The sequence below is a fragment of the Pseudochaenichthys georgianus genome, chromosome 9 (assembly GCF_902827115.2).
Source record: "Pseudochaenichthys georgianus chromosome 9, fPseGeo1.2, whole genome shotgun sequence".
Taxonomy (NCBI): Eukaryota; Metazoa; Chordata; class Actinopteri; order Perciformes; family Channichthyidae; genus Pseudochaenichthys; species Pseudochaenichthys georgianus.
In genome coordinates, this window is record NC_047511.1 from 8,396,862 (window position 1) to 8,415,385 (window position 18,524).

The window sequence follows — 18,524 nt, forward strand, 5'->3', positions numbered from 1 at the left end:
TGATGGGAGGAGCAAAATGTCCCAAAAGCATTTTAAATAAACATTTCTCATTTTATAGAATGGCACCTTTAAAAGTTGTATGATCATTTAAAAAACATTTTAATCAGTTTTTTTCACCAAACATCACTAGGTAGGAGTGTTTTCTAAAGGTGTTTGACTACTGGTAAGATTGATATTGCATCATAAATTAGTATATTGTATATACGATACATAGTGTACTTTATTATAGAAATGTACAGTGTTTACTACTGAGATGCAGAAGCATAAAGTGGCAGATAATTGCAATACTCTTGGCATGTCAAAATTGTACTCATGTAAAGTACTACAAAGTAGCTTTTGGAGGGCTCTTTTAACATGTAAAGAAATGTTTTGCAGTGAGAGCACAAAATCCAGTCAGCTTATCATTGAGCCGAATCACTGATAAGAGATTTTGGACAGTAAGAGGAAGGGGGTTCAGCGAAATGTCCACATTGTATCACTGTTATCAAACCAAACAGGGCCAACGTACTGTACAGATAGGCACAGTCAGACGCATGTTCCAGGAGACGTGTCATTTGGGAACAACAACATATATATTTGAAGGAAAAAGCCGAGCACTGACAGAAAATATATCAAAAAACACAACGTTTCAGATGGTGATTCTGCAATGGAGAACTGCAGTGTATGATTCTTTCTGATTTAAAAGGAAGAGCACAATGCCCAAATCTTCCCACTCTTCATCCAAATCCACTGGGCATCCTCGGTAAGATATACATTCATTTTTAGTGTGAAAAAAGAGCAATATTTATTTTCAATTTTCCCTAAAACAACAAGACTTTTCAGAAATATTTTCCCAAGTTATAATACCTGTAGGTGGATCTGTTTCCTTTTCATCCATACCAGTCACTTCAAACAGCAAGTTACATTTGAATTGGTCTCACAATGAAGGACTGGACATTGTATTTCTTACAGCAGACGTTTTTTTAATGAGTGTTGAATTACGTGTTATTTTTTAACCTTACATTCTTGAAAACCTTCTTCTTGCCTTAACCTGGCATCCACCTTACTTGAACATCAACAGCCCATTTAGGTGTGTAATGCTAGCAGGGGCTAATGTAGCTTCGAGCCTCTCGTATGCAGTAGAAATGAATGGCCAGCTGAGTCTCGATTTCTTAAAAAAAAAAACATACCTCCAGTTTTGTTGCATTTTCAAACGTCTTCCTTTAGACCGACATTTCTCAAGGGAAATTACTTGAGGACATTCAATTATATATTATTAAACATCACAAAGATCACTTTATAATATTTCACACATGCAGTTACTCTTTAACGCTAGTAAACACTGACTGTGATAGGGGAAATCAGTGGAGATCTCTTTTGTTCTAGCTAAACAAATGTTGTTTTTGTCTACGCTGCAATATTGTCTCAAATAAAGCATTTCCGTTTATAGCATCAGCGAGAAAGAATTTGAAAGAAACGCTAAAACAGTAGTGTCAGCAAATATCCTGTTGGACAAACATGTCAGCAAGCCCTGAGCTGCAGTTGGTACAGCTTGTGTTTGAGTTTCAAAGGTCTGTATGCTCAGCTTAGTCTAAAGGTGAAAGTTGGAATTATGTGTAGGGTAAATAACGCTTTTTTAAATAAAGACCTTTTTGAACATTAAAGCATGTCAACATGTCACAGTAGAGGTACAACATACACATATGAAACCTGAAAATGAGCAAAATAGGGCCCCTTTAATATTCTTGAGTAATCACATGTTCTGCTATACCTTAAACTCCTGCACCATTACATATCAGATGCAAAATATCATTTGTTTTTCATTGTATTTATGTGATAATGTCAGTTACCCTTCAGATTCAGATTATTAATGCAAAAAAGAATCAACAAATAGAGAGCGCTGAGACACTGGGTCAGCAGCAGAGCCCAAGCATAATGATGATGTAATATTATTATAGGGAAAGATAAGATAAGTGGGGGGAAGTTCACAAGCAGCACGGTACGTAAAGTAGTTCTAAGAGTTCCTCCTCTGCCAGCCGCGAAACGATGATGAACACGTTAATGCATCAATTTTAAGCACCAGGAAAAGCGCTATATAAATAACATGTATTATTATTAATAATCCAAAGACCATTCCCCATGATTTTACTTTTGGTCTTTTGGGTATACTTTAATGCTGATACTTAACTGCATAAATTCGATTTTGAATGCAGGACTTATAAGATTAAACCATTTTATTTCTGTTTGAGTTTATTATTATTATTATTTCAGTACCTTACCCACCAATTGTCTCAGTTTCAAAGTACCAAAACTCTAAAACCGAATTGAGACAAATACTTCTGAAAGCTCCACACATTAGGTGCTCAAACAATGATTCCAGAAGAAAAATCACCATCAAAACCACCAACTGTTGATTCCCACATCATTTTCACAAAGTGTAGCTCAGTGAGGTATGGAAGTGTGGGGTATAATCATCACGTTGGCAAAACACTTCAGAAACACTGCAAATACAAAACACTGCAAATAAAAAAGCGCTGCAAGAAGCTCGAACTCAACGGAAACAGGAGCACAACAAAATGATGCACACAGCTGGGACCAGAGCGCTGGTTGACGTTCGGGGATTAAGTTGACCAACTGTCACTGTAGGCAGAGTTAGTCTGCTTCATGATTGTTAGTGTTTTGTCAGGATGTTTAGAAATGACTACAGTAGGTTAACTATTAGCTAGTTAGCTTACAGCAGATCTGAAAAAATATCAGAAGGAATCGTGCGATCGCATTGTTAAAATAAGACAATAAAACGAACACTTTAGGAGTGATAGTTGCCTAACTCTATAACCCCCGAACTTCAACAAGAACTCCGGTCCCAGCTGTAACACTGCACAAGTTGGTGAATGTTTTCTAAATCCCGCCAACTATTGTGCAGTTGGTGAAGATATTTATAATTTGGCACATTTATGTTTTTAAATTGACATCAATTTTAAAAGTGCAGCACATTTCTCTTAATTAAGTTTTGGGCCGCTTTAGCACGTTTGCACGGTTTGGCCACTGTAATAATTGGCCTCCAGACTTAATTAACTAAGTAGAAAATAACTAAGCTAGGCTTTAGTTATTGTTCAGTCCGGGAAATGTATTCTGTTAAAGAGGGTTCTATTTTGTATGAGGCTTCGGCCTCTAAGGCTATCACTATTGGGTAATCCCACTGCACGTGTGCAGCACTGACAGACTTAATCCACGCCCACCTGGGCCCCACCTCCGGCCTCACTTCCGTATAAATAGGAAGTAGGCCCGTCCATAGGGTGACCAGATCCCAACAAACCAAATGTGGGACAAGGAGTATGGTTGTGTGGGACAATGTGGGACACCCTCTCAACAGCAACCCCCGGAAAAAAAAAACGTAACAAATATATAACAACAGAGCAGAAAGTGAAGTCAAAATGCAGTTTTTTAATAAAGAAAAGTAAACTAAGGCTAACCAAGGCAGCAGGCATTATTCACTTCAAGTGTTTAGAAATGCATCTTCTTAATTCAACTAGTGTATTACCTGTACAAGTAGGCACACCATAAATTAATAGATAAAATAAAACCAACACTGGCCAGGAGGGAACAGAAACATAATAATACATACAATAAAATAGCTTTCAGTTTTGTCCATCACAGCAACAGAAGGGCCTTCTGTCACCTAGAACCACTGGTGTCTTTAACTGTCAAACAACTCTCCACAGAGGCAGGGGCAAGCACATCTGTTATTATGGACGCTGCTTTTGTACGACCACATGACATTTTCTTTACTATCTCAGAGTCTTGAAAAATGGTCGGCGCTAGCTTGTTACCAGTCATTTGACCGGTATGAATGGGAGTGTTGCACTGTATAGTAAACACTGGTTATTTTTGCTGCTGTTACCTTGTCTGAGTGACCATCATTTTTTGGTTTGAGTAGGAATGTCTCCATAGAGTGGGATGTCTCTTTTTGAGCGACACGTTTCTTGTGAGAATCGCATTCTCTGTGTCTTTTGACGTCGTATTCACTGCCATGTGAAATTGAAAAATTACTCTTGCAAAGATTGCAAAAAACTCTCTGAGAGTCGCCCTGCACTGGCTTCACCCACGGGTAAGTGTCTTCCCAGTCTTTGTTGTATGTGCATCTTCTTTTCTTCTTAGCTGTAGTTTCAGTTTCCTTCATTTTCCATAACCTGCTGCGTCGCCTGCGTTCGTTGTTGTTGTTTGGCGGGGTGGGGGGTGTGTGTGAGTGAGTTACTCTCATTGGTTAACACTTGACCAGCACCCGCCGTGTGTTACAGTTTGATTGACAGCAAACACAGCCCCCTGATGATAGCCTTCCCTGCTTTCTCAACAGCCATTGGATGAATCTGATTTTAAAGAAAAGCGTTTTAGCCAATCAAAATGAAATATGCGGGACATCGTCTCAATTTGCGGGACGCACCAAAAGTCGTGAAAATGCTGTGCAGTCCCGCGCAAAGCGGGACATCTGGTCACCCTACCCGTCCAACTGCTCCCACTTTTCTTCAGCACTCCGTTGCAGAAGCACTGTACAGGCACAAGCTCTTTTCAGAGCTGTTTACTAGAAAGCAAACATTTCCCCCCTGGCCCCATCCTCCCCCTCCTCCGGACGGGGGAGAGAGGGCGGGGCTCGGGGTTAGCCGACATATGAATAACGGAGCGTCCACACTACAGCTCCAAAAATAGCTTGGAGCTGGGCGTGTCTGGAGGGAGGAAGCGGCTTTACACAGACGATACAGGTGAGTCCTGCCGGGGATTGGAGCACGCAAACGCGGCTCTCAATTCCCAGGTGTCGTGCACTCATTGTGTCCGTCTTCCTCTGGCCCACAGACAGCGGAGAGCGAACGCTCTCGCGGCTGCGGCCGGGGATGATTGGCCAAGCCCTTGATTATTGGATCCGAGTGGCGGGCAGCAGTCAGGCGACTCCTTCCCCTCCCTTTACGGATCACCATGTGGTTCCCCCAGCCCCGTCCTCCCTCTCCTCCGGACGGGGGAGACAGGGCGGGGCCCGGTGTCTGCCCGGCAGCCGGGCTTATAGGTTCGGCTGCTGGGCTGACACTATCCGCCATCTCGGCTCTGCCGTAGAGGCGGTATTCTCCAGGAACTCCCGGAGATCATCGGAAAGGCAGCCGCCTAATGAGATCTCCCCGTTCCCCCGGTTCAGGAGAGCTCTCCTCCGGATGACATAAGCGGTTGCCTCATAGCCTGGCGGTTATTAGGCAGCAGGGCTCGCGGCACAAACCGGCTGTCTTTAAAACCTGGCGGTTGATTAGACAGCACGGGCTTGTTTCCTATGTCACAGATATGCCTCCACACACCGTTCATTCCTCAAGAGGGTTTGAGCATGAACGCGCCTCAATGTCCGGTTTACGAGCCTTCTCCTAAACGGCGACATGATGAGAGCCGCTGTGCAATACAGCGTGTGGAGGTGCAAGAGCCGGCTGTAACCTGTCAGTCAGCAGGCAGCAGGGCTCGTGGCGCAGGCCAGCTGTATTTAACCAGGCGGTTATTAGACAGCAAGGCTTGACGTTTAAACCTGATGCTCCTAACCTGTCGGTTAGCAGGCAGCACGGTTTTTTCCTCTGTCCCAGATGTGCCTACTACACACGGTCGTAATGAGCCCAGGGCTGTTATTACGCACTGTGTGAATAGCACTGCACACACCTCCGCTCATTCCTCAGCGGGTTTGAGCGTGAACGCGCCTCAATGTCCAGTTTACGAGCCTTCTCCTAAACAGAGACAGGATGAGAGCCGGTGTGAGATGCAGCGTGTGGAGGGCCCCTCGCAGCTTTTCGGTCCGGGCCCCTCTTGGGTTGCTTCACGGGCAACGGTGGCGAGGGCTCTGACGTGGCTTGTCACCATGACAACCACAGCACATTGTTGGAGCAAACACAGTAGTGGTGGTTTAAAGCCCAGCTCTGCTCCGCGCCGTCCATTAGATGAGCCTGGTCAGATTAATAAAAGAAGGAGTTCAAAACACCGGCATAAAAGTTATAACAATAATCTGATTTTAATGGTAAAAAAACACAATACGAAAATACAGAGTGCCCTGTAACAGAGCACTCCGGGCTCCCCGCTCTACTGCCGTGCGATACAGGTATCGGGACCAGCCAGTCAGAAACGGGGAGCATTTGGCATGAATAAACAACAGTATATATGGACATATTTGGGGCGGAGAGTCACTTCTTATCTTCCACCGGACTCCACTCCTTTAATTTCCCAAGGAAGGTTTCACACAAACTATTCTTTCCCAAACAATCAAACATTGTACACAGATATATTGGTATCAAACATTGTACACAGATATATTGGTGCTTGAGATTATATTGGCCCCAGAAAGAACCTTGAAAAGAACCTGCGTGTGTGTGTGTGTGTGTGTGTGTGTGTGTGTGTGTGTGTGTGTGTGTGTGTGTGTGTGTGTGTGTGTGTGTGTGTGTGTGTGTGTGTGTGTGTGTGTGTGTGTGTGTGTGTGTGTGTGTGTGTGTGTGTGTGTGTGTGTGTGTGTGTGTGTGTGTGTGTGTGTGTGTGTGTGTGTGTGTGTGTGGATATCTGGGTCAGGGAGTGTATGTGTGTGTGTGTGTCAGGGTGTCTGGGTCATGGAGTGTACATGTTTACTTCAATACAGTTCAAGATAATACCTGTTTACTTTAATACAGTTTAGAACAATATCTGTTTGCTTTAACATCCAGAGCATGTCGCGACCTCTCAGAGAATTACTCAGAATGGCGACGTGTGTGTTCGATGGACAGATGAATAATAATAAGCAGCAAGGCCCACCGGGTAAGCCGGCTGCCCCTAACCTGTCGGTTATAGTCAGCATGGCTCGCTGCATGAATGGGGTGTCTTTAAAACCTATTGGTTTTTAGGCAGCTCAGTTTTTCTCCTCTGTCCCAAACCTACCTCCTACACACGGTAATGAGCCCACGAGTGCCATTATTACAGTGAGGACAGCACTGCACACAGCTCCGCTCATCCCTTAGGGGTGTTGAGCGTGAACGCACCTCGGTGTCCAGTTTAACACTGTAAGCAATTACTGTTATTTTTCAGCTGATTTTCAGCACTAATCTACTGGCAGCCCCCTAACCAGAATGTTACTGTGAATTATTTAATTTGTTACAGTAATAAACTGAAATTGTTCAACAGTATGAATACTGTATAATTTCGGTGTATTGCTGGCGTCTCTGCTGCCGGTATTTTACTGTTAATGAGAAAGGCTGTAAAATCATTTCACAGTATGAGTACTGTGGTATGGCAGTGAAGTGCAGGCGTCTGTGAAGAGACTGCCGGCGCTTTACTGTTGTTTGACAGGAAAATGTGTTACAGTGGACATAATGAGAGCCTGTGTGAGGTGCAGAGTCTGGAGGGCTCTGGCGTGGCTCGTCACCATGACAACCACAGCACATCCAGAGCAGGTTGGCGTGCTGAGTGGCGGCGCCTGTGTTCAATGGACAGATGGAAGATAATAAGCAGCAAGGCTCCCCGGTTAAGCCGGCTGCCAATAGCCTATTGGTTACTTGGCAGCATGGCTCGCTGCCTAAGCCGGCTGGGTTTTTTAACTTATCGGTTAATAAAACAGCAGGGCTTACTATTCAATCCGTCTACCTTTAAACTTTTTGGGTTTAGGCAGCACAGATTTTTCCTCTGTCTCAGACGTACCTCCTACCCACGGTCGTAATAAGCCCACGGAGGGCCATTATTACGCCTCGGGTGGACAGCACTGCACACACCTCCGCTCATCCCTTAGTGATGTTGAGCGTGAACGCGCAGTTTACGAGTCTTCTCCTAAACGGCGACATATTGAGAGCCTGTGTGAAATGCAGCGTGTGGAGGGCTCTGGCGTGGTTTGCCACCAACCACAGCACATCCAGAGAATGTACACCTGGCGCTATCAGAGTACTGTATGGTACTCAGGGTGGCGGCGCGTGTGTCTGATGGACAGATGGATGAGAGGCGGATGGGCAGAGGGTAGTCTCTGCAGTTCGCCTCTCCCCCCCCGCAGTTCTTCGGGATACAGGGAACCCTGTTATCCCGGGAACAGTGTCTCGCGCTCCGTGCAGAGCGGCAGGAACTCTTGTTAAAAGAAAGCTTTTTTTCCAGGGTTCCTCATGGGGAAGAAAATCAGGGTTTCTTACTCCCGGTATTTTCTGTTCCCGAAGGAGACGGGGTGGGGGGAATGAGACCCATCCTCGATCTGTCAGTGTCCAACAAGGGAATGGCCTTTTCCCATGCTGACGATCAAACAGGTGCTGGAGTGTGTTCACCAGGGAGGTGCACATCCATAGTCCTGAAGGATGCATTCCTCCACGTAACCATCATCCCGAAACACAGAATGTCCTGCGTTTCTCATTCCTGGCTCCACGCACTTTTTCAAGTGGGTGGAGCCGGTTGGAGCAGCTACTCAGAATGGGGATGAGTGTTATTTTACCTGGACGACCGGCTGTGGCTGGCTCGCTCCAGGAAGGGAGGAATCGGCTTACAGACGATACAGTTCGTATCTCATCTGTCAAACCTGGGTTTCATTATCAACTGGAAGAAGAGCTGTCCTCGTCCCTCCCAGGTTATCTTTTTAACTGGGAGTGGAATTGAACTCAGCCCGCATGAGAGCGCGACTCTCACAGCGGAGAGGGGAGAAAGTGACAGCTCTCCTCCGGCGCGTCACACCCCGCGGGGCGGTGACAGCCCTCTCCGTGATGCAGCTGTTAGACATGATATCAGCTGGTCACGTGGTGATTCCCCTGGGTCTCCTTCACAGTGAGGAGACTCCAGGTGGTTTATTCGCCTGTGCATCGACCCCGTGCGTCAGAGGAGACGCATGGTGTACATTCCTCCTTCCGTGGTTTTGGATTTGACCCACTGGAAAAATCTCCACGTCAGTGGGGGTGCCACTGAGCAGAGAGACGTCACACACCGCAGTGTTCACAGACGCATCTCTCGCAGGCTGAGGAACGTGCATGTCGCAGGCAGTGGGGGGACAGTGGCCGGCTCACATGTCTCTCCATATAAACGTGCTGGAATTACTCTCCGTATGGAAAGTGCTCCAGCACTTCGTCCCGTTGCTGTACAATCAACATTGATTCAAACAGACAACAAAGCAGCGGCGGCCTACATAAATCGCCAGGTAGGTGTTCGATCAGCGCAGCTGCTGAACACACATCCTACACAGCCAAATGGACAGCGCTCCGTGTGGTGTGCAGGGAGAAGCCTGGACCCCGTCGGCCCCCCTGCCTCGTGCTGTCGTTCCTCCAGCTGTAGCTGGACAGGAATTGGCTTATAGCACGGTAAAAACATATGCTGCTGCCATTTCATCTTACCACGTAGGTTTGGGGTCAGCACGGTGTTTAGTCACCCGCTGACAAAACGTTTTCTACGGGGAGCACAGAGACTCAGACATGTGTCACGCGCTTTAGCGCCTCAATGGGGTTTTGGCTTAGTGTTACGCGCACTGAGTAAAGCTCCATTTGAACCTTTAGATCAGGTTCCCCTGAAGTTCTTGTCAGCCAAAGTAGCTCTGCTCCTGGCTCTGACATCAGCTAAAGGGTGAGTGATTTGTCTGCTCTCTCTGTGGCTCCGTCATGTCTCCGGATCCAAGGAGATGGCAGTTCAGCTGTTTTACGCCCAAACCCGGCTTTTATGCCAAAGGTCATCACAAGCTCTTTTAGATCGAGAGTGATAACCTTGGATGGCTTCTTCCCTCCTCCTCACACATCAGAGGAAGAAGCCACATCTCATCTCCTCTGTCCCGTACGTGCGCTGTCATGTTATATTGCACGCACAGCCTCGTTGCGCAAGTCTCAGTGCCTGTTTGTGCATTACAGAGAGTGCTCTATAGGGCAGCCTCTGTCGGGGCAGCCTCTGTCGGCACAGCGGCTGTCACACTGGTTGTGTGAGGCTGTGTCACAGGCGTATGTCTACTCTGGGGTGGATCCCCCAGAAAACATCAAAGCGCACAGCACCAGAGGAATTTCAACCTCTATGGCATTGCATGGAGGAATGACAGTGGGAGACATTTGCAATGCTGCATCTTGGTCTTCCCCCTGTTCTTTTATTCATTTTTATTTGAGGGATGTCTCCCATTCCTCTCTTACACATTCAGTACTGCTGTTCTGTCAGATTGAGTAATGTCAGGGACTAAACGGTGTGCCCTCTCTCCTGCCTATCGGCATTCAGAGAGCTGCCCCTTTTGCCCCTCTTTTATAGGTTTAACAAGTGGGATTTGTTTATCTCTACTTTTTTTTTTAAACGACGGGTATTCACCTTCATTCCCTTAAAGAGAATATTCATTTGGAATAATGCTATATTTCCAGGGACTGTGATGCTCCTTTCTTTTTCGCATGGGTTATTAATTGAGAAGATGTGTTTTTGTACTTCTGGTTACAGACGGACCAGTGGGGCGTGGACTACATCCTGCTTCGCCCTTAACCCAATAGCGATAGCCTTAGAGGGCGAAGCCTTATACGAAATAGGACTGAGGTTACGTACTGTAACCCAGCTTCTATGAGTATAGGCGCAGCCCTCTAAGGTTCGGGCCCCACTGGCTCCGCGAATAGCTGAAGAAAAGCTGTTTGTGTGAGAGCAGTTGGACGGGCCTACTTCCTATTTATACGGAAGTGAGCCTGGAGGTGGGGCCCACGTCATAGGTGGGCGTGGATTAAGTCTGTCAGTGCTGCACACGTGCAGTGGGATTACCCAATAGTGATAGCCTTAGAGGGCTGCGCCTATACTCATAGAAGCTGGGTTACAGTATGTAACCTCAGTCCTCAAGTATACCATTTTAGTTGTGTATTTTTCATCCATGCATAAGATCATGAGTGCGTAATAATGTTTTTACTATTGTAATTTGTTTATCTGTATATCTTAAAATGACAGGGAGAGATGCAAACACTGATTGTTCAACTTAATGTCAAACATGTTTGTGTACTGTCGTTGTGGCTCAGTCACCCTCAGTTGATGTCAGTATGCACACACACACACACACACACACACACACACACACACACACACACACACACACACACACACACACACACACACACACACACACACACACACACACACACACACACACACACACACACACACACACACACACACACACACACACACACACACACACACACACACACACCCTCTGATTGGCTGTGACATATGAGACCAGGGGGCTCAGCAGAAACTCCCACATGCAGGTGAGGGAGCAGAGGATCAGGCTGCAGGATCAGTTCACAGACAGACAGACAGACAGACAGACAGACAGACAGACAGACAGACAGACAGACAGACAGGACGTCCTGCACGACAGACAGGTGTTTGGTTGGCTAAAAAACTGTTGGGCATGATATCAGAACAGTGTGTGAAGCTGCAAGAAGACGCCAGGAAGTATAACAGAAGAAATGCAAAGACCGAGGACCGAGATTATCAGTAAGTTTGTGACTTGTGTAAGTTCCTTGTAGGAATAAACAATTGTAATATGAGTAGTAGTGTTTGCATGCTGACATTAGGGCTAGTTAGCAGTATACCTCTATGAGAAACTAATGTCAGCTAATGGTTGCTAAACAGAAAACAAAATCATATATTTGTTGGTTGTAGATTACTAAATCTGCTACTTTTATATAATGATATATCACTGTTAATGGGTTATTAGTGAATTGTGGGCTTTATTTGTATGTGTTTGTGCCAGAGAGTGCCTTCATTGACTGATAGTGTTGAAAGGGGGGAGGACATTGCCTCATAGTTCCGCGGCCGGAGTTGAACCAACTTAGTTATTTCAATAATGAAAACAGTTAGTTGCAACTGCACAGCGCCACTACATTACCTCATGAAAGATAATGCATCTTTATCACTGTTTACAGTCTGATAAGTAACAGAAACAAGCCACGTCAAAGTCAAGATATGTTTTAGGTCATTAAGATACAGACTCTCCATTAAATAGTTTGTTCATTCGAGGTTGATTTAGTTAACTATTACAATCATCACATTCTTTAGAATTAATGAATAAACATGTTATGAATTATTGTCAGCATTCTTTTAAATCATCTTACAGTCTTACATCTCTGAAAGGCATGGTTTATGGGTTCAGGTGCATGAGTTTACTATTTATGGAGTTCAACATTATGATAGTCATGTTTTTTTCTTTCTTCGTGCTTATTGCTGTTCTCTACGGTGGTGGAAATGTTAAAACGCGCAACAACGGCTCAATAAATTGTCATTAGGAGAAACACGCTGCTCTTTCAAAAAGGATATAAATATAAAAACACAAATGTGCCAAAACACATGCAAATGAAGAAACATCTTTACCAAATTGACAGATTAACTAAAAATACTGCATCAACTAAATGCTGTAAATAAATAACGCAACACAACCGAAAAGTGATGCACACAGCTGGGACCAGAGTTGATGATGTTGATGATGAGTTGTTGTTGTTCGGGGATTATAAAGTTGGCCCACTGTCACTGTTGGCAGCAGTGGCGTAACTATTGACGGTGCAGCCGGTGCAACGCACCGCGGCCCAGAGCCGGCCAGGGGCCCATATATTTATTTTTTTATATATCTTTTTTGGGGGGGGGGGCCAATGGCATTGACCGGTTCACGCAGTCTTCAAAGTAACCAAGCAACCTTAATTCATTTGTAATTTGTCTGTCCAATGACCTTGCTCCCTTTCATGTCATGTGATACCTTGCGTGATGAGCGAACCATTTAATCAACCTCAAAAGTTATAGGTACTGTAGCTAGCAGCAGCAAGTTTGGCAGCATTATAAAAAATGTAATAGCTTGCATTTATAATGTACAGCAAACCAAAGCACAAGAGCGGCGCTCAAAAGAGAAAGGACAAGAGAGAACAAGGAGATGTAACGGCTAAACTGACGAAATTAGACCGTTTTTTTGTCATACATCGTCCTCGAAATCTCTATTAATTCTGTAAATTGATTGTGTGATTAATTCGCTGTCCCGTTGTCAGGCTGTGGTGGTCCGAGGCTAGGGCAGGCTGTTGTTGATAGCCTACATGTGGCGCTTCTGAGTGGTTGTGTGTGTCCGTGTGTGTGAGCGCATCAGCGTGCGCTTATGTTTGGTGCGATGGGGGGGGGGCCCAAAACAATATTTGCACCGGGGCCAATCACAACCTTGTTACGCCACTGGTTGGCAGAGTTAGCCTGTTGCATAATTGTCAGTGAAATGACTAGGTTAGCTTCATTAGCTAGCTAGCTTACAGCCGATCTGCAATAATATCAGAAGGAATCAAAATATCAAAATAAGCCAATAAAACCTGTATTTTAGGTTTCAGCTGGCCAACCTTATATTCCCCAAAGTCAATAAGCTCTCCGGTCCCAGCTGTGTGCATCCCTTTTAGCAGTGTTTCGTTTATACAGCGCTTCTAGTAAACGCTGTGCATGTTTTGTGAAGTTAGTGAATGTTTACAATTTGCAATGCTTTTGAAAGTGCAGCAAGTTTCTCCTAATGTCATTTTTTTGGGGCAGTTGTAGCGCGTTTGCAAGGGCCGGCCACTGTAGATAGTTCAATGGTTTTTGTCAGTTTTGCTTGTCTCTCTATTGTTGCTTCATGGTTCTTGCACTTCATAAACTGATTATTGGATATTGTGGCTCTATTATGGTGGTGCTAATGTTTGGCTGTTTCCTTTGCCCTAGCTTGAGACTGTTTTATTTCTGCTTTTGTTGCTGAAAATGAGCAAACTGGCATATTTACAGAAATGTGAATTATTGTGGGTTGTCCTTATAATATCTGCTTTAGCATCAGGCTCAAAACATCAGTGTCACTCAGACCCTAATAAAGCCCTTTATATCTATAATACTTAACAGTTGCTCATGTGTGTGTGTGAAGTTTTGAATTTAGACATCAGAAACAAAACTGAAATACCTTAGTGTCAAACGTGGCTGTTCAGTTTACATTCAGTCCTTTAGAATTAGAGTGTGTCTAATATGTCAATAAACTGGCACTACAACTTTGCTCTCAGCAGCAATACCTTTTAAACTGTAATGGCAATTGTAACTGTTCCAATGTCCTATTCTTTTATTGCCATTACTTCACAGGAGGGTTGAGTGATCCAGACGCAGACACAAACAAATTCATTTCCGGTCTTTTGCTGCAGTTTAGAATGATGTTTTATTTTGTGTTTACATACCAAGGTTTAATTACAGTCAATAGTTGTGTATGAGCATCTGGTGGGCTGGTGGAATCGGTGTGCTCTTCCTCCTGTGTCCTCGTCCTTTCCTGTCACCTGTGACCCCTTTTATACACACTGTGCAGCTAAACCCTGCCACCAAGTGTTCAAAATAGTATTGCACTATAAATATAAATAAAGTAAACTGAGACGCCAACAACACCCATAAAATGGCTCCTAAACAATAAACATTTTGCACATTCTTCCTTTAACTTCATATTTTATATAGGTATTTTACATACGCTTTTTATGTTATATAAATTATTATTAATTTATTTTTTATTGCACATTCTTACTTACTTACTTATTATATATATTATACATTTAAAAAAAATATGTTTATCTTTTATTGGACATTTGATTTCAGCTTCTCATGTTAATATAAAAATCTTTGTTTAATTTTCTCACTTTAAAATATTTGTTTCTGTTTTATTTAGATGATTCTTAATTAAGGGCAACAATCCTGAAACCCATTTCCCCTGGCATAAATAAAGTACTCTGATTAAGTGAAGTTAAAGGGTATTCATATTAAACCATTGTTGCTGAGTACAGTATTCATTCCTCTCTAATCTCCCATGTAGCACCTGCCTGATGCTGCTATATGAAGTGTCTCTGGTCGTGATGTCTGAATGTTGCTTTCTTGCTGTGTGTAGTTCAGATGTAGAAAACGTGGAGGAGCGGCAGAGATTTGAGAAGATGGTGGGCGACCCTCTGCAGGCCGTGGACCCGGAGCAACAGGAGCTGTCAGGCAGGAGGAAACACGCATTAGTCAGGTGAAGCACATTTAGTGGAAAACTAACCTGAGTCTGGAGCTGTTACTGTAAGTCAAAAATAAAATTGCACGTAGCTGCTCAATATTTCCAGTTTACAGAACTTCACACCGGCATTTATTCTTTCTTTCTTTTTATTTGCCCAACAAAGGAGCGGTTAGAAGTGAAATAGTTTGTTCTCGTTTCCCCTCTAAAATGCTCTTACAAATATGTATTTTTTCAACATTTTGAATTTAAGATATGAACATAAAATAGTGCTGAGGTTAGAAAACGGTTAAGGAATACTATCTAAAAAAATATAATAAAATATAATATATAATGTGTTGGACAGGTCGTGCAGCTTGGAAAATGTAATGAGCGTTATGGAATAAAGATATTTGATATGTTGTTTTTATGTAATTTCCCTTGGTGACCTGTTATAAATACTGTCATAAGTACATTAGAGTACAAAGGGCTTCAGGCAAAAGGACAGTCATGTAAGGTGCAATATAATGTAATATAATAGTAAGCAATGTAATTCCTCCTTCTGTGCTGATCTGTCAGATCAAAGACCTTCGACCACTCTCTGCTGACTCAGGTCCAGACAGAATCAGACCCGAAGATCGAGAGGAAGAAGTCTCACTACAGCCAGGTGAGCGCTCCGCGTTTTATAACAGCTGTGAACATTACAGCACGGCAACAATCTCATCCAGCCGGGGGACGTCAGCTACCATTTCTGATTAGCTGTTTTGCTTACTGTGGGATTTATTATACAGAATCTTTGTCAACCTTACCTTATTTAAAGTGATATTAATATCACTTTAAATCATATATTGTGTTTATTCTTGAAATGATTCTCAATGTGTTTTTCAATTATCAATCAAAATATCAAACTAAATCTACTTTAGCTTTTGAAATATAATCAATATTCACATTGTGTAGCTTTCCAATGTTCAAGCTTCACTCTGCATTATGCATAATGTGTGTGTGCGTGTGTGTGTGTGTGTTGTGTTTCAGATTTCGAAAAGCAATTGCCAGTACCATAAAATATTTAAGGAGATCAGCCAAGAGGAACTGCTCAGACAGAGTAAGTCATTAATGATCACAACTTTCCGCTCCACCTTAAATACTGGATGAGAGATTAGATAGTCTGATACATGTCTTCTGATGAGTAGTATTTAGTGGTTTCTATTAAAAGAAAAATATTCATAACTATGTTTTCATTCATGACTATGTTTTCATTATACTATAATTAGTTGAAACTAAGAATTTTCTTTTCATTAGCCTAAAATAGAGAAGTGCAGTGATGATGTATAGTCCACCCTGGAAGCTAGCATCGCACGGGCTCCCTGGACAAAAAGCAATGGGAATTCCCAATTGGATTTTTCAGACATGCTTATAAAACTCTGGTATCATCAACATGAGCATGAATTTATTGGCTTCTAAAGTAGTGTAATGCTAGGATGGCCTCAGCGTGGTGAAGGAAAGATACCACAGCATTTTGTACTGCAACCTGCAATACCAGATTCCGCCACGTCCTTCTCACTGTCCTTTCGAAGCATCGGTTTGCATTTTAAAGTCCTTCTTTAACAACATTGAGCAAGCAAGGTATATGTACACTGAATAACATGTTGGCATTTGTAATTGTTCATCCTATCAATACTGGCCACAAAGAGATACAAGTTATGTTAGTGTATTGGACACAATCTCCAGTGCCCGTCCTTTGAGAAATGCAATAATACATCAGGCTGAAGTTAATATAATGCTGCAACAAATGACGGGGATATATTCCCAAAGGGAATGTCGTTTGGGTACTAAAGTACACACTTTGTGTTACTGTGCCTTTTCATGAAAGGCTGATGAAGCACAAAAAGAGATTTGTATGCCATATGCGCTTTCCTGTTTAGGTGCCAACCTGATTTTTCTATCAGCTTCAACTAAACTTGATTGTGTATTCTGTCACTGAGTGATTACTGGTATTTTTTTTGAAAGGTGATCTCTTGGCAGGCCAGTACAGACAAAGGAATAATATAGTTAACAAAAACTATTTGAATGTACAATATTGTTTACAAAAATGTAAATACTCTTAAATGCTCATAACAGATACAGAACTAACATCCAGATCAGTATCTATTGTAATCACGTAATGGTTAATACATATTTTTCCTCATATTGTTTTTACAGAAATGACAGGAACTAAAAACGTAGCGTTCCCCTCAGTATGCTGATGTGTTTACCTGTTTTTCAGGTTACACATGTGCTCTGCAGAAAGACATCCTCTACCAGGGACGGATGTTTGTCTCTGACCATTGGATCTGCTTTCACTCCAAGGTGTTTGGCAAAGACACAAAGGTACCGAGAACTACCCTACTGTTCCTGCAAAGTACTTTTTCCTTCATGTCAGAAAATATTGCTGTGGATAAATGTTCTGAGTATTTCCATCCCAGAGGTCTTTCACAATTGCGTCTCTTGTTTCCACTTCAGCATCCCAACCAGATATGTGACAGTGTTACAGGTGATCTGTGCTATGCTTATTTAATAATGAATAATACAGTTGAAGTTATGTGAAGTGAATAGTGAGGTGCCGACTGTAGCATGAATTGAATTGATCAAATATTTATATTCACCTGGGGAAGCCTCACAGGAAACACAAATAGAATCATCATCGGCGCGTTCACACCGCAGTACTTTGAGACGGGTCTGGCTGCAGACCGCAGCAAGGAGGCGGATCCTATAGGGGCGTTTCCTATAGGGGCGTTTCCTATAGGGTCGTTTCCTAACTTTTTTTATCCAATAGCAACTTAAGGGATTCCAGCTGCTTTTATAAATCCTCGCAGAAGAAGTCATTGTTCTAGTTATGGGAATTCCGGCTCTTCTTGCTGAGCCGGATCATTTGGCTCACCAAGAAGAGCCGGCTCTTTCGGCTCCCAAAGGGCTCTTCAGTTTACCACATTTTATACCTTTTAATTAAATCAAATGTAGCCCTGTTTTGACTAATGATTTATATGTGTACACATATATCACTTAAATGATTCAAGACATCCTTTGTACTAAAGTATTCAAAAGTAAAAATTACATGTTTAATATAAATTATTTGCTGTGGCCAATTGTTTTCATTGCATTTACAGACCCGTGTAACTCTCTGATACCACCCAATTAATGCATTGACTTGCTTGTAGAAACACGCTACACAAAACAGATGGCAACACCTATAAAAACTATTTAAAAAAAGGGGCTACTGTATCAACCTATATAAAGTATATAAATATAGTTTTTCTCCCTGCAGGAGAGGGGAGCGTGCTTTGAGATCAGCTGCGAGGCTGCAGCGGGGAGAAGAGGGGGACAAAAAGAGATCTCCGTCCTCCGTGTTTTATTCTTATAGAAGTAAGAAGAGAAGTAATGGGTCAGAACCCCTCCTTTTTACGCAGCGGTCCAGACATAGACATCATAGCTACGGCGACACATATTCAGTTGCCAGTTACTTTTGGCATTAGGGCAGGGATATCTTTCAAGGTTTGACATAATGAATTGTGCTACTTTTAAAGCAAGCAACGATGTTTTCAAATCTGTAATGAAAAAGCTCCTCAAAAACACTACAGAAGCAGTT

At 43.1% G+C, this 18,524-nt stretch overlaps 1 protein-coding gene across 2 annotated transcripts in view; it reads left to right on the forward strand.

Moving 5' to 3' along the window:
* The first annotated feature begins 485 nt into the window (after positions 1 to 485).
* Positions 486 to 18,524, forward strand: part of LOC117453119 (GRAM domain-containing protein 2B) — a 55,566-nt gene continuing 37,527 nt past the window's right edge. Inside the window, exons 1-5 of one of the 2 annotated variants that reach the window (XM_034091997.1) lie at positions 486 to 742; positions 14,822 to 14,941; positions 15,482 to 15,569; positions 15,935 to 16,004; positions 17,166 to 17,269. In XM_034091997.1, coding sequence (XP_033947888.1) covers positions 696 to 742; positions 14,822 to 14,941; positions 15,482 to 15,569; positions 15,935 to 16,004; positions 17,166 to 17,269 — 429 coding nt within the window. In that variant the 5' untranslated portion in view covers positions 486 to 695. Of the gene's footprint in view, positions 743 to 11,198; positions 11,413 to 14,821; positions 14,942 to 15,481; positions 15,570 to 15,934; positions 16,005 to 17,165; positions 17,270 to 18,524 lie in introns of those variants that run through there. The other variant, XM_034091996.2, reaches the window with a different exon arrangement.